The sequence below is a fragment of the Lytechinus variegatus genome, chromosome 3, assembly GCF_018143015.1.
Source record: "Lytechinus variegatus isolate NC3 chromosome 3, Lvar_3.0, whole genome shotgun sequence".
NCBI lineage: Eukaryota > Metazoa > Echinodermata > Echinoidea > Temnopleuroida > Toxopneustidae > Lytechinus > Lytechinus variegatus.
In genome coordinates, this window is record NC_054742.1 from 37,634,844 (window position 1) to 37,657,534 (window position 22,691).

At 34.8% G+C, this 22,691-nt stretch overlaps 1 protein-coding gene across 2 annotated transcripts in view; it reads right to left on the minus strand.

Moving 5' to 3' along the window:
- Window positions 1-3,918: 3,918 nt before the first annotated feature.
- Window positions 3,919-22,691, minus strand: part of LOC121410934 (protein LMBR1L-like) — a 40,938-nt gene continuing 22,165 nt past the window's right edge. For both annotated transcript variants that reach the window (XM_041603330.1, XM_041603329.1), the window contains 5 exons: window positions 22,444-22,581; window positions 18,329-18,564; window positions 17,901-17,974; window positions 10,322-10,479; window positions 3,919-10,091 (listed from right to left, as the gene is read on the minus strand). In XM_041603330.1, the coding sequence (XP_041459264.1) occupies window positions 9,820-10,091; window positions 10,322-10,479; window positions 17,901-17,974; window positions 18,329-18,564; window positions 22,444-22,581 (878 nt within the window). In that variant the 3' untranslated portion in view covers window positions 3,919-9,819. The remainder of the gene's footprint in view (window positions 10,092-10,321; window positions 10,480-17,900; window positions 17,975-18,328; window positions 18,565-22,443; window positions 22,582-22,691) is intronic.

Consider the following 22,691-nt stretch of genomic DNA (forward strand, 5'->3'; position numbering starts at 1 on the left):
ACTTTTCTTAACTCCATTTTCCATGTTACAGGCAGGCGTATTACATGTATGTGCTCGCCTTAGCGACACTCTTGTTATTTTTGCCTTTGTATATTTTGAAAATACTGTTGAATTATGGTGAAAAGTCTAATTGTGAAACAATGTAATGTTTAGTTGTTAATTCATTAATAAATGGCAATATATTCAAAAGAAATGACCAGTCATAATACAGCATTCCTTATGATTATCTTTGTTAAACTTATGTCAATTACATAACCCACCTGACCATCAACCCTGTTAGTGTATAATGAGCCAAATTCAGCCAATCACCAATTATACAATCATACTGCACTACAATATATCTAGTTTTAATCTTATCAGTTTTAATTCCCACACATTGATTCAGATGGCTCTTTGATATGGCACTTTTAAGGTCAAGTCCACCTCAGAAAAATGTTGATTTGAATCAATAGAGAAAAATCAGACATGCATAATGCTGAAGATTTCATCAAAATCGGATGTAAAATAAGAAAGTTATGACATTTCAAAATTTTGCTTCATTTCACAAAAACAGTTATATAAACGAGCCAGCTACATCCAAATAAGAGAGTCGATGATGTCATTCATTCACTATTTCTTTTGTTTTTTATTGTTTGAAATATGAAATATTTTGATTTTCTTGTCATTGTCATGTGAAATGAAGTTTCATTCCTCCCTGAACATGTGGAATTCCATTATTTTAACATTTTGTGCTTCAGGCAAGGAGGTCCAAATCGTCAAATTCGTAAAAATTGAAATATTGTATAATTCAAACAATAAAAAACAAAAGAAATAGTGAGTGAGTGACATCATCAACTCTCTCATTTGGATGTCACTGGCTCGTTCATATAAATATTTTGGTAAAAATAAGCGAAACTTTGAAATGTCATAACTTTCTTATTTTACATCCGATTTTGATGAAATTTTCGGGATTATACTTGTTGAATTTTTCTCTTTTTATTCAAATCAAGTTTTTGTTGGGGTGGACTTGTCCTTTTACTAGTTTTCCTATCTACAATAAAACTGATAGGGTGAAATTATAATAATATAGGTTTAACTTCAAGGGGTACCTGTTGGGTTATCAATGTTATGATATATTTTCATGAGAATTTTTAAACTGAACTACATGTAATTTGGTTTCAGCAAATAACAATTTGATGAAAAAAAAAACATCTTGTAAAGTTGTAACCACATCACTGTAGATATACTGGCCCGTATTCTAAAGTCAGGTTTAACTTAAATTCAGGTTTAAAGTTGTGGTTTAAGTATGGATAACCAATTGTTACATAAATCACTAATAGTATAGAGATATATTTCACCTCACTTGGCTCTCAAATCATTCATAATTGTGTAATAGATTATTTTCTGCACCATCAATGAATCAGGAAAGAGCACAGTAAACATAAAAAACCATACACCTAATTAAAATTTTGACACTTTTGGCTTCCCATAATTTTAGCACAGAGTTAGACCATGGTCTAAGTTATACCTGACTTCAGAATATGGGCCACGAGATCTGGGGCCCGTTGTATAAAACTTTTTACCTGAGAAAACTCAGGTTGTTTTTACCGGAGTTTTTGCCCCGTGTTAAAGTCAATGGCAGAAACCAGACTAACCTTAGTTTTCAATTTTTACCAGAGTTTTCTCAGGTAAAAAGTTTTATGCAACAGGCCCCTGGTATATTTCCACACATCTAAATTTGTGAAATCATGTTGTGTTATCTAAGCTGAAGATGATTGCTTTATGTGTAGATAAGCAGAGACTGAAGATGCTTCCCCTCTTCTTTCCCATTTCTCCATCATGTACTTTTTGTATAACCCTTTACCCTCGCCTTCTCTCTCTCTCTCCCTTCTCTCTTTCAGTTAGCACATACCCCTTCTCCAACACCCTCAGCCCATATCCATTATCTTCTCTTATATTGCTTATCCATATTAGTTGTAAATTAAATAGCAACTGATTTTAATTTTATTATCTCTAAAATAAGATAAAGGTGACATAGAAAACAGAGAGTACACCCATTTTTGAAGAATCCTCATCCTATTTACTTTAAAATGGCCAAATGTCTTAACTCTTATTGATGCAATGCAAGTAGGATGGTATAGTTGCATGATGCATCCCATTTGTATTTACTTGTTTCTCGTACCGTACTGTGTTTAAATAGCTCTATGGTGCTTTTCAAGATTTTTTTTTTTTTGGGGGGGGGTAGGGGGCAGTTGGCTTGCATACAACTCTTCCCACCTTCTGCAACAGACTGGATAAATGCCTAAAAATATTCAAATCCCCCATGTAATCTGACAATTATGATATTTCTCTAATACATTTTTTTTTCTCGCCTGCATAGCAGAGCAAGACAATGGGCGCTTCTTTTCCGACAGCGTCGTCAACATTGAATCTTAACCAAAGTTTTTGAAATGTCATAACTTAAAAAGCATATGGACCTAGTTCATAAAACTTTGTGTATCACTGAAGATCCTGCCTGAAGAAGTGAAGTTATTGAAGTTTGAAATTTATTGATATGTTGTGAAAACAGTTATATGCACATTCATTAGGTGGGCTGATGATGTCACATCCCCATTTGCCTTTTTCTTATGTTATCACATTAAATAATAAATGCTCCATTATGAAATAAATTGCGACAAATAACTAATGCACTTAATCAGTTATCAATCCCATTGTTTTAGTTCATGGTAAAAAATTTTTGAATATAGCTAATTTCATATAATAAAATACAAAAGAACATGTGGGGATATGACATCATCAGCCCACCTAATTGTCATAAAGACATGCCTAGAACTCAACATAATACACTTTTTTGAAATTCAATTTGTTATTTGTTATCCGATTTTGATCAAATTTTCTGCATTTTGCTTTGTGAATTTTGCTCTAAAAATATTGAGATATAAATATCTCCAGCCTGGACCATCCCTTTAAAAGTTTATGGATCTAGTTCATGAAACTTGACATAAGAGCAGTGATATACCCCTTAATACCCTGTGTGCATTTCAGGCAAACGGCCAAGGTCAAAAGTAATTTAAAGGTCAATGAACTCTGGCCATGTTTGAATTATATGTTGAATTGGCATGATCATAACTTAATCTAGCTCATGAAACATGACAGACGGGTATTAGTATGAATGATTGTTTTGAACATGTATGTCTTAGATCACATAATCATGGTCAAAGGTCATTTGGGTCAATGGACATAATATTTTATTATCACATTAGTCTTTTCTTCTGTGAATAATTATTTATTAGCTGTTTTCAAAGGCAGCACTGCTGCTATATCGAATGGCATAATGCAGGCGAGACTGCCAGAGGTGTTCCACTTGTTATTTAATATCTGAGGGACATTTCTGTTTATCAAAATACACACTTATGCAGTGATAATACTGAAATATAAATATTGTTTGTTTGGTCTGTTACGAAGTGTTTAACTTGTTTATGAAAGTACAAAACTTTTATCATATGTAGTGTATGATCAAATTGTAGGATCATTATGGTGATCTCCTTGTACTCCGAGGGTTTTTGTACATGTATTATTACAACTCATTAAAAATGAGGCATTAGTCATTTCATTTGTTGCTTTTGATTGAATCCTTTCTGGAGTGATACTACCTGTACTGTATATTAACAAACTGTATAATATTAATTCAAAATGCCAATTGTTTGCTCTCAAATCCATATATTTCTACCATGTATGTCTTTTTATTTAAACGTTTTGTTCAATATGGTTGAGCTGATGTATGATTATAGTAATTGACCATTGTATCCAAAATTACTTTCAGTAATGTGACTTTTTAAGAAGTTCACCTTCACATAAGTTCATTATTAAAGTTAGCAAACTTTAACTTCATGCATCACTTGAAAATAATACAAATAAAAAAGCAAGAAGATGTCAAATTCATGTTTTTTCAAGAGTGAATGCTTTTATTGCAAGACATGCTTATTTCCAAAACGTTCAGAAACATGAGACAGAGACATGCTTATTTCCAAAACGTTAAGAAACATGAGACAGAGGTAAAAAGAACAGAAACTGACAACATTCCACACTCAGAATGAATAACTAAGGGGAGTGTATTCAACATATGTACATCAAAGCCACATCGTTGTATGTGTGAACACGTCCAATTTAGAGGGGATAAAGCATGCATAATGAAGATATGCTGTACAAAAACCGAAATGTCATCCTGTATTATGAATGACATAGTTTACTAACATTGTGAGACTATAGCTTATTTACTTTCTGCCATCAAAATTTGCTGCATATTACATGAGGGATACCCAATGTGCTTGGTATATGAGAACTTTGAAAGGGTAGACGCCAAAACAGGTCCACATCAGTGAGGTTTACAACTGGGGAGCATTTCATGAAAGGACTTCTCGGACGTTTTATCTGACAAGTCCTGTTTTATCCGACAGTTACTATAGTAAAAGTGCTTCTCAACCAATCAGAATCCAGGAAAGTTGTCAGATCTGACAACTTGTCAGATGAAATTATTGATGAAACGCCCCCCCCCCATACATTTGTTTTGATACTGTAATATTTTTTTTATTATGAATAAATACACATAGAACAGACATGTTAAATTTTGTGGTTGGAAAATGAATTGGAAACAAGCATGAAAAAGAAAATAACTTTTCAATTCATGAATTTTGAATTTCAATAAGGTCAGTAAATAAATGCCATATAGATAGCCAAGTTTGATAAATAATTAGATAAATATGATATACATGCATTTATTTTGAAATGAATAAACTATTACTGTAAAACATAATCAAACTTTAGTAAATAGAACATTAGGTTTAAACAACATTAAAATAATATATTAAGTTGCATTAGGAGCACAACCACATGTACAGTGCTATAAGTTATAGTATGAAATATTGGCAGTACAAACTCTATGTATCAATTCTTCATGAAGGAGTGAATAAATTCCCTTCAAAACAAATAAAGGAAACTTCCCCTCAATTCTCATTATGCCATTACTATTTAATGAAATAAATTTGGGCAAAACGATTCAAAAGGTACCACACTTTATGATAGCCCCCTCCCCACCCCCCAAAAAAGTTATATTTTACCCAGGAATAAACAGGTTTTCTATATTACTTTCATAAAAGATCTAAATCCATAACAGCTGAAGGCCTGGTCATACCGCCAAAACATTGTTGGAGCATTCCTGGAGCGGTGTTGGCCCCTGTTAAGGCAATGCCACATACACTCGGCCACCGCTGATGGTCCCTGCTAGCGCTCTGAAAGTTTTGGGCTGTACAAAATGTTGTGAGCGATGAGGAGTAGGCATTTCCCACTCCGGCAAAGTTCACCAATGCTCCAACAACACCCAGTCAAAATTTGGCACCGCTAGATGAAAGTTTGTGGACTCTTGGGTCCACAAGAATCCTGAACGCTGTCAGACCAATGCTGCTTTGCCCAGGTAGTAATTAAACGTTGCACAAACTTTGGAGGAGGTTTTAAGCGTTTTACGAGCAGACACAGGATTGGTGGAACAGTGTACATTAAAGCGTTGTCGAAATTCGGCCTCCTCTTCCTACTGTTCAAGGAACGCTCCAACAAAGTTCAGACGGTGTGACCAGCCCTAAAGACCTTTGCAGCAATCATGCCATTGCTACAACTTTCATGTTCTTACCATACTTGAAAAATAAATTTTATAAATCAGCAGTGCCTTGTCCCCCCCCCCAAAAAAAAAAATTTTTTTTTTGTGAGTCATAATTCAAATTGCAACAAATTTGCATTTAAAATTTGCCCAATCATATATGCCACATCGCAGTAATCTTATTTCCACATAGAAGTTTATTACTGATGTAAAATCACTCCTAGATTATTTTGCCCAAACCATTTCATTGTAAATATCAACTGCTATTAAGGAGAGTTCATTCTCTTCTGTTGTGTTTAGTTAAGATCTTCTGAGCTGACTGCTGAAGGGAGAATAACAGAAATCCATGCAACTATTTTCATTAACAAAATCAATAGAGGAAGAGGGGAAAATTAATCACAAATGTTACACCAAAGAAGTACTAGTGGGCTTAAAAGTACTGAGTCCATGGAATATGTGATATATAGCTTAATAAAATGGATTGTCAATTTTATGCAAGAAATTATTTTTTTACTGGTATATTCCCTCTCCCTTGTTCATTGTAAAAAAAATTAGGTTACCTAATATGATCCATCAATACCATAGACCCTCCTCCAAAATGCAATCAATCAAGGGAGAGAGAGGGTGCCACACAATCACTTTTTTGTCAAAATGAGTTGTATAATCAAATTACATCCGTATGTTTGAATAGCAGCATCTACACATAGAATATCAAAAGAAGACAAACTACAAGAAAAGCATGAGCCCCAAATGACTCTTAACTACAAATATTTCAGACACCAAATTCAAGATTCATCAAAGATGAACCACTATTTACATGTAAGGCTTTTCAATCTTGATCAATTATAACAAAATGAAAAATTCAACAAATTCTTACTTCAAACATTCATCATCCGAAGCACAACATTTAAATAGGAAATAATACTGAGAAGGATGTAAATTTATAGGATATCAGTCACTGTATTTGCTGTTTTTGAGGCCCTATACAATGGAAAAGTGCTGAAGTCACTGGACAAAATACATATATATAAATGTAGTATATAACCAAAAAAACATTTCTGTCTGGTCTATCGGTTTTGTGATGAAGCTAGCTCACACCACCAAGACATGGTCTTCATACATACAGCAAACATTAGCTCTAGGTCTTCTGAATTAGAGTATTGCATCCAGAGTGGTCAGATACTTGATTTGGCCTCTTTCTGTAATGGGCAGGTTCACATAATACAAGACCTTCCTAGATATGTATTGGCAAATTATTCAACAAACATTTCAATGCAAGGATGATAAGAGTATCAAAGTCATATGTTCGAAAACCTCAAAGCTTATTGGATGGACGATTAAACACAGAAAAAACAGTAAATAATCCCACTGTGTTTGATTTATACCCGATATATTATCTTGATAAAATGTACTCTCGCAAAATTCAAAAGGTAGAAATAACCAACATCAAGGTGATAGCATTTCTTCTTGTGGAATGGTGCATGCAGAGTTTGCCTCATGGTTGGACAGTGAGTGAAACAGTAAATACCAGCAAAATAGCCATGAGTATTCAAATGATGGTCCAATATTGTCTTTCATTTTACAAGAGTTACTCGGCCGATTCGCAAGACTAAAGAGAGAATCTAAAATGATATAGAAATAAAAAATCATTTTTAGATTTACTGTAGGATTGACTTTTTCCACAATAAATTGAAAGGGAGAAATTGTAGATGGCAGTGGATTCGTTTTCAAATCATTCCCACTCAATTAGAGTTGTATACAAGGTTGATTACATTTCATAGTCTGGAAAGAATTAAAGGATGATGGTGGCCATGCCTCAAGATGGCAATGGAGTTATACACATAACCTAAAATTTGTTCCTGAAGAACAGACGGACATATTTAGTTTTTCTCAGGGTTCAACAGAAATTGCTCTTTCAAATTGTTGATCAGAGCAAAACTTCATTACATAAGAAAATATCTCACTTGCTCTTTAAAAAATATGACTTTGCAGTTGAATCATCGAGTTTGATTATTTTCGTTGAAGTTCTGCTCAGACACCCCTGTTCTAACTCATAATATGCTTTTGTCAACAATAACTGAACCATAGATGTAACCACCTTCCTCAAAGCCCTTTGCCATGCAAACATAGAAGCACTGGAAACTTTTATTCATCAGTTCACTCTGATTTCTTACAAAAAAGTTGGTATTTGCATAAATGGTGGAATGCACAAGGAGTTTTTGCATTGATCAAAATGTCTGAAAGATTTTGAAATGCACTATCAATACCGTTTAATAACTACACACCAAACTTTTAGAAAATGCAATATCAGGAGCGGATTCAGCTGGATAAGACATAACAAATTTCACCACCAAAAACCTTATTGTGCACAAACAATAGGGCAAGTGAAATGGTATTGTTCCTAACCCAGCTGGATCTACCAATGAACATACGTGTGTAGGTGAATTTCCAATATTCCATAAAAATATTCAAAAGAAAAGGGATAGAACACATCAAGTACAGTAGTATATATATTTTTTATCAACAAAGGAAAATATGAAAATCACTCATATACATGTTGAGCAGTGTTGATATACAAGCAGCATATGGGCTTTTTTAAACAGAGGTGATTATATATTCTAAAATTAGCAAAAACCAAGGTACAAAAATATTACTTGTGATATTGTTATACACATAAATGCATGTATAAAAACAGCTGAATTGTGAAGTTTAGAAACGCAATGAAATACATCCTCATTGGTCCAATGTGTACTCTCCTTAAACTTCATTGTACATGGTACAAGTGCTGTACTACAAAATGCTTTACCTCCACTACAAAATATCAAATAAACATTAGAAAACAAAACCTTGTCAAATTCATTTCCATCTTAATACACTTTCACACAACACATAATAACACAATATTTAACAAAACTGATAATGGCAAGATGGGACTGGTATTTACCAGTCTAATTATCATCCAGTATTTTGTTGATCATTACGATTGTCTATTTTACCTATAGGAGAGTGTATAACATTTGATACTATTTCAAATGAACGCAAAAAAAATATTGGGTGATTAAAACTAATCAAACACTGGGTGTAAATGAACATAAGACGACAGTTCTCTGGAAATAAACACATTGTAGCCAATGAAGTCTTTGTTGAACAATAACAGGTTGATATTAGTGCCAAAGTCGCTTAATTTTAACCCATGGGCTAAATATAACTCTTAGGAGTTGAAACATGCATTGCACAAAGGTGTGTTATGTTTAGAAATATATGTATGTGTACACAATATGGTATTTACCTAACTGTGTGAGTTCCAAAGTTTTAACATGCATGATGTGTTACATTTAACCAATAGGTTCAAATTATGTCATATCATGTGTTTGACCCTTGGGTTGATATTAGGTTATCTTCAAATAAAACAAATTTAATTTTGGGGGTGACTTTATGTCAATAAAAACACAATTGTGATGGGTTTTTTTTCACATTAATAGAACAAATATTTTTCATTGAAATCATATTTCCATATTAGAACTAATCTTGTTCGATTTCATCTAAAAAAAGAAGTTATCTCACACAAAATTGCATCAACATTGGTCCAAATTCACAAAGATATGAATTTGACTCTTTGTTTAAAGCAGTGGTGGTCTTATGTTTAATTGGTCAATTCATCAAATTAATTCCTACATTTTTATACTTCTTTACGTATAAGAATTCAAGATGTATCCTTGCATTTGGTTTCTGATAGATAAATAGATCACTGCTATTTGTCTTGCAAAAAAAATGTTGATATGACCTGTACCAAGATAATAATTTTTAAAATAGAAATACAATCCCCAGCACCTATTCTATTGAAAATAAATTGATAAAGACATACTTTGGCAACAATAATGATCACAATTTTCATCAAAATCACACACATTGAGGAAAACAACACAATAAAAACCAAGAAACATGAACAATGCAGCAATGGATGTGACAGTCTGTTATCTGCTTTCAGCCTATGTGTACACATCACTTTGTCCAACATGCAGGTCAATTAGTAATTCCTCCTAAAGCATAGTCTCTTCAGGTAGCTAATTACACACCTACATGTGGTTATCAAGATCTAGAACCTCCACTGGTAAAGACATTTCACATCCTGAAAAGTGCCATAAAGAACAAAACTGTGCAGAAGATAGATACTGCATCTTGGTTTCCATTCAGTCATTCTTGCTTCCCGTTGCAGTCCCATTTGCCGTCGCAACGACATTGACCGCTTTCCATGCCGGCCGCAGTTTTGTGGTCCTGCGCATCTTGTGGACATACACTCGCACGTTGTTTACAATGTAATTCCGTACTGATGCAGTGAACTTGTTAACGAGGCAAGACGATGTCGCCACGCCAAACGTTGCATTGTAGGCCAACACCATGTAAAAATTGTGGAGTGAGTTCAATCTTCCGTACTCTCCGAGGAGGTCAAAATTTGTTATACCTGGGGATGATAAAATTAAAACTGTTTTTGTTGTGGGAACATTATCAATATCACCACCATCATCATCAACACCATCATCACCACAACTACCGCCACCACTACCATCATCATTATCATCATCATCGTCACTCATCATATTCATCATCGTCGTCATCACTCATCATCACCACCACTACCATCATTATCATCATCGTCGTAATCACTCATCATCATCACCAGTAGGTACTTACCAAGCATTTTGGATAAGACTGGCAGAGCTGAGCTCAAGATAAGTACTACAAGGCAGTTTGCAATAAGCTTAGTCATGGGCGTATCTCTCCTCTTAGGAACAAGTGTTTTGAAGACGGAAATACCATAGAGACCTACCATAGAAGCAAGCATTAGATAACTATACTCATGTCAAGGATAATAACTACAAGAGATGTGTCAACAATCTAATTTATGTAGAATCAAATGCAAATTATAGCAGCATAAAAAGAGGCATCAAACTGCAATATATTAAAGTGAAATAAAAGAATTATTGTAAGTTGGCTATGGCTGACTACTGAGAAATCATCTGAATAGTTTTCAGTAAAGCAACCTGAGGGAATCATTTCCAAAGGACTTTGGAGTGAAGATTACTCTCCAAAAAGCACTAGGAATGTCAATTCAGGAGTTATTGCACTTGTACACTCTCATGATCTTAAAGAGACCTGGTAACTTTGTAGTAAGAGCTAATGTACATGGCTCTAAATGCTATATCACACATTGTAAAGATGGAGCCTTGAAAATTCATGCCATACTTCATATGATGCAAAATATAACTTCTAATACATACATTTAAAAAAACACAGATCACACTGTCATATTCATTCATATTCTAATTTACATGTTGGATCTATAAGTTAAAAAATGTGGGACGAATGGATGACCCCAAAACATAATGCCTCTGGCTTCGCCTTTGGTAGGCGGAGGAATACAAATAATCTAATTTGCTTTTCTTTCAAAATTGAAAACATTCCGAAAGCTGCTTTAATGCTGTTGCAGATTTGTAAATAAATGTCCTCCTTTACTCCCCCCCCCCAAAAAAAAACCCTCACTGCAGAAAGGCATTGAGTGGGATGGAGAAGCCTTAAAACATTACAAGAAACTCTAACATATGCCAATGACATTTACAAGACTCGACTAACATCACAGCAGGGTCATTAAAATATCTACGTCAAGCTAATTCAAAGAAATTCTCCTATTCAGTAGCTTCAATGAAGTGAAGCAGGGGACAGGTAAGCAGGATTCAAATGTGCAATTACAATGCACAGAGCTGCCAAGTAGTACAATTTCCCGTATTTCATACGGAAATCAATTCTAAATACGGCAGTATGCTTTATCATGATAAAATACGGGAAAAAAACAAATTAGAGAAGGTATTGTTCGCCCCACTACGCATCCGGAAGCATTCGGGCGGAAACTATATGGCAGCCAACCCGCGTCACTCGCAACGGACTTCGTATATCCATGTGTGTATGTTTTCTGCATGTGTGCGGTGCTTGTAGCATAAATTGTCTATGTGTGGGACCGAAGTAAATCGGTGCTCCAACTTGCCAATGTATATACATGTGTGTGTGTGTGGACGTGTGCAAGGGACATCGACATCGTTGATTGAACGTGTGTCGCATCGCGCATTGCATCGTTTTCATCTGTGCACTGTGCCAGTGGTGTTTTGTGGTTTGATTTGAGATTTTATCGTGGAAATCATCAAAATGTCTTCTAAATCAGCTCAACCATGCAAACAACATTTCAAGGAGGAATATTGCAAACCATGGAAGTGTATCATTGCGTCAAAGAGGGACCAGTTCAGTGCGTTATGCACACTTAGTGGATGTGATTTTTCTGTGAGCCATGGAGGAGCGAATGACATTCAAGCACACTTGAAATAAAAAAAAAAGCAGGAGGTAGGGAGTTCTGGTTCTTCAAATATTGCAACCTTATTTCAACCCAAGAACAACAAAGTTATCTGAGCAGAAACATTAATGGTACAATTTTTGATTGAATACAATATTTCATTCAGTGTCTCTGACCACTTTACTGACCTGGTCAAGAAGATGTTTCCAAATTTGCTTCACGCTGGCCCACAGACCTCTGATACTGGCATGATTTTTACATGTAATTGAACTGTATTTAAAATACCAAGTTATAATGAAACGGGCAATTTGTTTCTTATTCTTCTTTCTCAGGTAAAATCATCCACAAGCTGCGGAATAAATCTTTCTCCTTGTCTACAGATGGAAGCAGCGACAGAGTGGCCGATGAGCAGTTGTATCCAGTAGTTGTTCAATTTCATGATGAAGTGAAGCGTGTCGTCAGTGCTCTGCTGCAAATTGCCACAACCAAAGAGAATTCAACTGGTAGAAACATCTTCCAATTGTTGAATGATGTACTCAAGCAGTGCTCCATCCCATGGAAAAATGCAATCTATTTTGGTGCAGACAATGGTGCTCTCATGCTTGGAATCCATAATGGGGTTGCAGCTTTGTAAAAAAAGAGAATCCAAACATTTTCGTTCTTGGATTCCCCTGCCACTTGCTTCATTTGGATGCAGAAAAGGGAGCTGCTGAGCTGCCAGTCTCGCCTGCTGACACCCTAACAGCTATCTACTATTACCTGGAAAAGTCCAGTAAGAGGAGTAAGGAGTTCAAAGAAGTGCAGAAACTATGTTGCCTTGAAAATCATGCCATTTTAAAGCATGTGTGCACAAGATGGATGTCTCTGCAACAGTCCCTTGACAGGCTCTTGGAACAATTGGTTGCACTCCTGGAATACTTCCGCCAAGAAGCACAAATTGGAAGTGCCAAGAAACAAACAGCAGTATCCTGTCCTCCCAAGAAGCAAAAACTTGGAGTAGGAAAATCGTCCAAGGCAGCGAAGAAGACACAGCCCTTGCTTCATTCTTCCAAGAAGTCTTCTGTTCAGACAGCTGCATGCTCAGATAGTGCTGGAGCTTCACAGGTGTTGAGTGTTCCATGAGCAAGTTGCAGCACGAAAACTCCAGCTGACAAAGACAGTGTCATCAGATCAAATACTGGTCCTCCAAAGAAAGTAATTCCAGGCTCCTCCAAAGGAAGTGGTAAGATTATGCCTCAAGCTAGTCTCTTTGCAAGAGCTTTATCCGGGACAGAAAAAAGACAATCAACAACTCAGTTGTTTTGTGGTACCAAGTCTAGTCCAACTAGTAATTCAGAACAGACATCTGCTGTATCCAAGCTCCAAGTATGTATCAAAGACTCCATCCATGGACAGCAGGCAAACGGCAGCTGATGAAGGCACAGTCAGAAAGCAGACTGTTCCTGTTAGAGCTTCTAATACTACCGCACAGATTGGCAAACTCACACCAAAGTTGAAAAGCAAAGTGCCAGCATCAGCAAGGAAGAGTGAATCACTGTCAGGTAGTACATCAAAAACCTCCCAGCTACCTCCTGGAACAAAATCAGCTGTGAAAAGAAAGACTTCAGATGAAAGTTGTAAAATGTCATCTGAAATTACTACTTCTAAAGCAGCCTCCATCTATGAAAAACTAGTGCAAGATAAAAACAAGTTATATTGTCTTTTTTTGCAGCACACAATTCCAGCATTCAACAGTGTCAATTTGCAACTTCAAGAAGAAGCTCCTAAAATACATGTGATGCTTGATATTCTTCAGGAATTGCTTCATCAGCTTCAACTTAGATTTGTCAAGCCAGAGGTGATGATGGAAGGCAACATGCCAGACAAGTGTGACTTCAAATGTCGCAAAAATCAGTGGGAAGATGGAGACCTGATTGTGGGGACAAAAGTGAGAGAGTTTCTCACCAGTGGAAAACTCAGTGATGAGGAAAAAACAGAGTTTTATTCTTCAGTGAGGAAATACTTTGTTACCTCTTGTACCTATATTGTTACAAAGTTTCCTTTTCAAGATGATGTCCGAAAACATGCAAGGGTGGCTAACCCAGCAATTCGACTACACGTGACTTACTCTTCAGTTGACTATTTTGTCAATAGGTTTCAGCTGGATACTTTTAGGAGCTTGTAACTTTGGAAGCTACAGGTACATGTTATTTAGAGATCCATGTACATGTACTTATGAACCGAGTTGGAACTGAAATAAAGGACATTTGCAGAAAAGACTGAATAGCACCTCTTGAACTAAATAAAGGACATGTGTATGTGAAACCTACATGTAGATACTTTCAATAGCATTTGAAGCATTATGTACATTATTAGACAAACCCAAAGAGTTAGAACTGAAATGACAGACAACTGGAGAAAAGACGGAAGGAATAGCACCTCTTGAACTAAATATGGGACGTGTGTTTGTGGAACCTACATGTAGATACTTTCAATAGCGTTTGAAGCACTGCAGTATGTACATGTATATTAGAGACAATTAAGAGTTAGAACTGAAATAAATGGACATTTGCAAGAAAGACTAAAGAATTGTCTAGTCAATAATGGCAAGTGAGTGTTCATTTAAAACTATATGTACTACTTCAAAGGGTTTTTTTTTAAGGGTAAATTAAATGCATTCACTTTGATGTGTTAAGTTCATTGTGGAGTGTTCAGTCTTCAACAAAATTGTTTACATGATCAAACTTTGCCATTATGGATGCATATTTATCTCACACGGTAACAATACTGATTTTTTTTTGTGTGTCAAAATACTGATTTTGGGGGATAAGAATGCTGAAAATGCAAAATACAACTTGGCAGCTCTGGCAGTGACATCAACATTGCAATCAGGACTAAGGTTTTGTTTTTAAATTACATCACAGCTTTGAAAGTATAAAGACCACTCAATTGAAAAACATTTAAACGCAGGCCTACCAAGTACATGTAGTACAGATTTTCCGTATTTTGTACAAATATAAAAATCAAAATATGGGAGTACACTTTAACACGGTAACTTACTAAAATATAAAAATTCATTTATGCGACTTGTGTTACGTCCATGTTAGTCATTTACCATATATTGTGATTGTTTTGTGAGTCTTAGTTGTAATCCTTTATCATTTTTTATTGTTATCCCAGGGCTCGACACTAGCGGCGGTCCGACGGTCCCAGACCGGTAAAAATCGCTGTCGGGCTAGTAGATTTTCAGAAATAAGAAGATTTACTGGTCCGACATGACCAGTAAAAAATATCATTGTCGGGCCAGTAATTTTTCCCACAATAGCAAGATTTAAGGGTCCGACATGACCAGTAATTAAAACCATTGTTGGGCCAATGACTTCCAGAAATGGTCAAATTCACTGCAAACAATTCCCCCCTGACAAATTCTGTCATTCACACACAGAATACACACAGAATGAATCGCTCGTAAGTGTTACTAGAGTAGATACAGTGTACATGTAGCCAGCCACACAAATTCTCTACTGGCTGCGCGAACGAAACTTGGCTAAACTCTGGCAGAAATCTCTCACAGAACTGTCAGAATTCACGGTTCATACTCATGAAAGGCTCTTATAATGTCCATATTTCCTAAAATTTGGAGTAACTCTGTCATTTGTAAGCAGTAAAAGGAGAAATTTTCACTTCTGTTTGGTTCAAACAGATCGGGTTTCGGGTGATATTGTCTGAATACAGATGAGCCCCACCTATGCATTTATGTGTGTGTTGATACACTTGGTTTCTGACTTTCTTTCGTAGCTATTTTAATTGAGCCAAAAAGATACTGTTGAATTATTTATGATGATAATTTTAGCTTTCTTCCTCTGTTTTCTTCCTATCTTTCTTTCCTTCTTTCTTTCCTTCTTTCTTTTCAATCTTTCTTTTTTTCTTCCCTCTCTTCTTCTTTCATTCTTTTTGTTACTGTCTTTCTTTTTTTTATTTTCCCTTTGTTCTTTAATTCGTTCATTCATTCTTTCTATCCTGATAAAAAATATTTTTCTCTATTTCTTTTTTCTCTTTCTTTCTTTCTCTCTTTCTTTCCTTCTCTCTTTCTTTCTTTCTTCCTTCCTTCCTTCCTTTCTTTCTTTTTTTTTTTTGATATTTTTCTTTCCTTAATTCTTGAGTCCATCCATCCTATTTTATCTCTTCTCTTCTCTTCCTTTCTTTCCTTCCTTCTTTTTACCCTTTTCTTTCCTTTATTCTTCGTTACTTTCTTTGTTTCTTTCTTCCATCCATCCTTCATTTATTTACCCTTTCTTGTTTGGATTTTTATTTCTTCCTTCTTTCAGCCCTCGCTTTCTTTCATTCATTCCTTCCTTTCTTCTGTTGTTCTTTCCTTTTCTAAATCTATCCTTTTATACCTCTCCTTTCTTTTTTTGACTGCTTGCTTCCTTTCTCTCCTTTATTCTTTCATTCCTTCCTTTGTCTCTCAGTCTTTCTTTTTTCTTCCTATCATCTATTCTTTTACTTTTTTTATTGCTTGCTTCTTTCTTTCCTTCCTTTATTTATTTCTTTCCTTCTATCTATCATTTTACCTTTCCTTCGTTTTCTTCCTTCTTTCCTCTCTTTCTTTTGTCCTTTCCATCTCTCCTTTTACCCTATTTTTTATTGCTTCTTTTTTTCCTTTACTACTTTCTGGATTTGTTCTTTCTTTCTGTATTGCTTGCTTCATTTCTTTCCTTCATTTTTTTCTTTTCTTTCTTCCTTATTTTTGTTCCTTCTTTATTCCTTCCTTTCCTTCTTTAGTTCTTTCTTTTTTCCTTCCTTCACATGTATTCTTTCTTTATCTTTTCTTTTTTCTTCCTTCCTTCCGTGCTTTCTTTTATTCTTTCTTTTCCTTCCTCTTTCTTTCTTTCTTTCTTTCTTTCTTTCTTTCCTTCCTTCCTTCCTTCCTTCCTTTCTTTCTATCCTTCGTTTCTGTCTTGCTTTCTTTGTGTCCTTCATTCCTTCTTTTTATTTGGGGGGGGCAACGAAAGGCTAGAAAAATAAACTTGCACCTTTTTTAATGTTTTCTTTATTTTTTGGGACCAGTAGATTTAAGTTCGGACCAGTAAAAATTTGAAAACTGGGTATCTACTGGTCCGACATGAATAGCTTGGACCAGTAGAAAAAATGGGTTAGTGTGGAGCCCTGGTTATCCACAAAATTTACATCTTTTGGGAAAAAATTCATTATTCCGAAAGACCTTTTATTTTTTGCCTCCATTTTTGTTAAAGACAAGACAGGAATGTGGCCTCACCACCCGCGCTAATGAAATAAGGGTTTTTTGCCACATTGAATAATATGGATTTTGTTGCCAAAATACTGATTTTTAGGGGGAAGAATACTGAAATTGTAAAATGAAACTTGGCAGCTCTGAATGCACTGCACAATATAAAGCAATCTATAATAAAAAAAATTCTCAATTATATCTATTACCATTACAGGTAAATAAAACCCTGAAGAAATATCTATTTCGATTGAAAAAAAAATGGATTGAGAGAAGCAAATTAAAAAAAAAAGAAAGTTCCATACAAATTATTTTACACAATGAGGAAGTTAAAAAAGTTTGAAAGTTCAACTGAATTCCTATGATGAGTAATGTTGCTTAAAAATGGCAGGTTTAGTACAACTCTTAATATAATTCATAAACAAAATTTCACATTTAAATTCATCTATAAAGATGCTGCGTGTGTTTTGTGAACTCAAAATAAGCTGTGTCAAATTCATTTTCCATATGATATATCTTGAACTCATTAGGAGACAAGCTGCACCTTGATAGAGTGAAAATATGAAATTTGTGTAAAAAACATAAGGAGAAATTTACAACTACACCTGTCCCCTTGAAGCAACATTGCCAAATTGAGGATTTGAGGATCACCAAATAAAGTTAGTTGAGAAAACCTTTGGATATACCATATACAAAAAGGATACAAAATAAGACAGACTTCAAGCAGTGCTCCTAAAGCACCAAACTTTGACAAAGACACTTTCCCAAGACCGGCCTCCTGTAAAAAAAAAAATAATTTATGATCAATTTCCTCTCAGGAATACACAATCAAACTAAAAACATTACTGCTGATCTAGCCAGTAATGGTACAAAAATTCATGAATCACACGTTCATGCTACAAGACTATTTCAATATGTATTCATGTGTGTGTGATGTATTTGAGTGGATACTAAGACACTATTTGCAAAGCTTTCCTCAAATGAATACCAAGGAAATATGTTCCATTGTAATGAACAGGTTTTATAATGGTTACCAGAGAAAAAGTAACAATCTCTGGCATAGGCCTATTTCAAATTTCTTAGAAGCAAAATTGACTGTGCTTAGATTCAATAGTAGACTTAAAGTACTCACCGTGATGTTGACAGGCAAGGCTCCAATCCCAAACAATAATCTTACAATATTCCATCCTACCATGCACAAAGAGAGTACAGTGAGTAGGAACAACAAGATCCAAACCAGAGGATATCCAACAATGCGCTGGAAAGAAGATGCTCTACGTCTTCGCTCCAGGATCTTCCGCTCATGTGTGACATCCGAAAGACGCTCTCGTAGCTGTGAGAGATGACCGTTCGCTAAATCTTGGTCCACTGTGAGAAACAAACAGAAAGGAACATAATTCATCAGCACACTATCCAAATCGAGAATATAAGCTGGAATATTAGGGGTTTTTTCTATTAAAAGAAAAAAAGTGAAATTGCTGTTCTCTTATAGCAAATAATTGCATGTTGGTATGTGCAATGATTATGGCTTTTAAAATCTGTCAAATTACAATTTTTTATGCATTTTGCTTCCAAAGCAATTACTCGTGTTGGATTCCATAAATCCGTTTTCTAATTGTTATTTAAATCTATCTTCAAGTACTTTGTACAATTATGAAATTAAATGGCCTGTCATTTAATCATGACAAGGGATACCGTATCTCTAAAGTTTGAAACTGACAGAAACAAAAGTTGATATTATATAGGTCACATTGAGGAAACAGGAAGAAAGTACTCAATTAGACAGGGTCTATCATGTGAATCTGCTATAAACAATCTGATACACGGAGGTGAGCCATATGTCCGTGTGTGTGGCTTTTTTTCAATGGGGGGGGGGGGTGGCTAACAGTCCAATCATCAGACTTCATACAATGTTTGAATGTGAAAATATAAGTCAAAAAAATCATCCACAGACCTTCAATTTTAAATGGTCTATTACCAAATTGAAATCATGCAACAATGTTGAGAATACCTTAGAATACCTCATGCATTGATACTCCAAACAAAACCTAATGATTATGAATAAAGGTCTGTATTCAGCTTTGTGTATTTAGTCTCCAGGAGAAACTATAGTTTATGAGCTCATAAAGTACTACATGTAGTTGATATATGGACAATAAAATTGTATGTGTAAAGTAACAAATTAATTTTGGTTTTGACTATGTTATTGTTTTTCACATTCAACATGAAGGTACATGTAAGAGTAAAAATGAAACAATCACATCAAAGGGTTTGTATAAAAAAATATATAAATGACTAGAAATATCATACTAGGAACTTGTTCTTTTAATGTAAGATCTAAAAGTTTTATTTCTATTGCTTCTTTCATTTCAACTCAAATCATGTATATTTTGTTCATTTTCATTAAATTTACTATCACATTAAAAAGTTACTGATTTTGCTGTGAAAAATGCCCTTCCAAAGAAAGATAAAGATTAATGTTATCCAAGCCATTATGCAGACAAGTTTCTATTTACAAAGAATGGATTTGCATCAGCTTTCACAAAAAAATAATAAACAAAGTTATTAACTGTTAAATAACACTATTTATGGTACAGACCTTCCAAAGATTTACAAATATATATACATCTGACATTTTAAAGAGCTCTGACCAATATATACCAGTGCTAGAAAAAATATATCAAGGCTGAATATTTGCAAGGCCAGTTGTATTCAACACAATTCAACCTTCAAACCAAGAAGGTTTTATTATAGAATCTTTTCAGTTTGAAAGCATACTGTGCAATGTATTGGAAACTGAGTGCACACTATAGAAATCTATAACAAATTTATTACAAAACATCAAATGGTAACTGTGTAAGTTTCAATTATTGATAACAACAATTTATTGGGAAACAGGAATACTGGGTATTTTAAAGTGTACAGTTGTGGTAAGAATGTTATAATTAGAAGCATAAGTTATTTGTAATCATTCTAGTGTGCATATCATCACAATGTACATTATTCAGAGTAAAGAACAGGAATTAATTCAAGACATGAGCTGATGGTATTCAAAGTAGCCCTGGCACTTTGGCTTTTTACCCAGATCAGTGGCGTAATGAGCCAAAATTTTTGAGGGGCTTGATATGGTGTAAAATATTGCGTAAAATTCATAAAAAGTTGCAAGCCAGTAAAAAATTTGACATTTTAAAAACAAAAATGCAATTTTGTGATACTGTAGATCTTGACATATTCAGAAAATTCTGTCACATTTCACCCTTCTCTGGATGGTAAAGGCCCCCCAAAGCCAACCCCATCTGTATGCCATTTATAAAAATAATGAGCTTTGTCTAGCTAAATTATAAAAGAGGTGTATATGAAATCAATAGTGGATGAACTTTTTAAAATGAAATATGTAGATAATTGAGAAGAAAACATGAGATACATAATGATAGTTAACTTAGGTTTCATTGCCTTCAGCAGGGATGAGCTCCTCGTGCCCCCCCCCCCCCCACCTTCTTCATGCCATGGGGCTACCATGTTTGAATATAAATACAAAATGATTAGAACGTGAGAGGGGTTTTAACAAAAATCAATTGATAATAATACTAATAATAATAATTAGACCATTTATATAGCGCAGTCACTATGTAAATATACTCTACTGCGCTGTAGTGTAACAGAGCTCCCAACAATGCTACTGCTCAAACAAATTAAACAATTATGCATATAATACAATTAACCAAAATCTTCTGAAAAAAGATGGGTCTTCAATAAATGTTTGAAGATGGTAACAGTTGGTGCTTTTCGTATTTCCAGGGGTAATTTGTTCCAAAGCTTTGGAGCAGCACAACTGAAAGCACGATCCCCAAGAGTTACTTTTGTTCTCAAGTCAGGTAGCTTTAGAAGCAGCTTATCCTGTGTTCAGACAAGTAATTCGGAGCTTGACCATTCAGTGCTTTGTAAACAAGCAAAAGTATCTTAAATGCAATTCTCTGCTTTATTGGCAACCAATGTAATTGAATCAGAACAGGTGTAATATGGGAAAACTTTGAGGAACCGGATACAAGTCTTGCACATGCATTCTGAACATGCTGCAGCTTGTTGATTTGTGAGTCTGGTAAACCAAACAATAATCCATTACAATAATCAAGCCTACTGCTAATAAATGCATGGATAAGGGTTTCTGCGCTTTTCTGGTCCAAGTATCTACGAATATGGCGTAAGTTGTATAACATATAAAAAGATGATCTACTAATGTTGGATATGTGTTTCTCCATGTTTAAGCGAGAATCAAGCCATACACCCAGATTTTTCACAAAGTTTGATGGTTTAACTTCTGAGTCTCCAACTGTTATGTTGCTAACACTCAGTTTTGCTACTTGCCTGCCTGTCCCGACTATGAGAAACTCTGTTTTTCCATCATTAAGCATTAGCTAATGTTGGGACATCCAAAAACAAATATAACTTATACATGATTCCAAGTTTGATTGAAATTGATAGAAATATTGATACTTTTTTCACATTCAATATGCAGAGTAGGAACAATTATTCATCACTAAATTAATAAGTTAAGCCCAGTTTTTACGAAGGATGAATAATGTATATACCATATTATTATAATATACACAGTGAAGGTGACTCTGAGAGAAACAAACCAAGACTTGCTCTTTGTACTTGATCATTGTTTACATTCTAAACAATTGTTCTCAAATAAAATGTCCTAAACATATAGAGTAGTATCTGCTCTTGAGTCTTGACCTCATTCATTTATTGAGAATGGGAAAAAAGGAAATCAAGATTACATACGTCACATGTATGCTGTTTTAACAATTGAACAAATGGTAAACACATTTCAATGTTTATCTTTCACAGATGTACTAATTAAAATATCAGTACTTGTTTAAATTCTTTTGTTACTTATTCCTACACCAGTTCCCCTCTCTCTCTCTTCCTGTAATTATGATGGCTTTCTTTCCCTACTGTCTGATATTTGAGCCCACCCCTCATTCTCTTTTTTGCTGACATTTATCAAAAGTTGAATAAAGAAATTGTTTGCTTTAAATTTCTAAATTTATAATTACATAGTAGTGAGTGGATATGCCCCTTCCATCAAGGTTTGTGTCAAATTATTTTGAAAATGTTTATATATCATAAAACACAAGTAAAATAACTTTTGACTTAAATATCATGCATCTTTCTAAAACCATCAATTACATAGGTTCAAGAAACACATCAGAGAATGCGATGGAAGACCCATTATCTTACCTTCTATTTTTCTTAAAATGTCTTCTTCCTCAAACTTTGCTGTGTGGAACTCTTCATCGATGTTTTCCATAAATTGTGGTTTCACAACCAGTTTACCGATCACAGAGAATAATCGTGTAAATCCCAACGGTGTTGAAACTGAACAAAATAAAAGTTTGAACTTGAAGTTACATTCTTCTTTCTCAGTCCTCAGTCCTGTGTTTGCATATCACTCAATAATCACAATCATCAAATTCGGAAGGCACAAG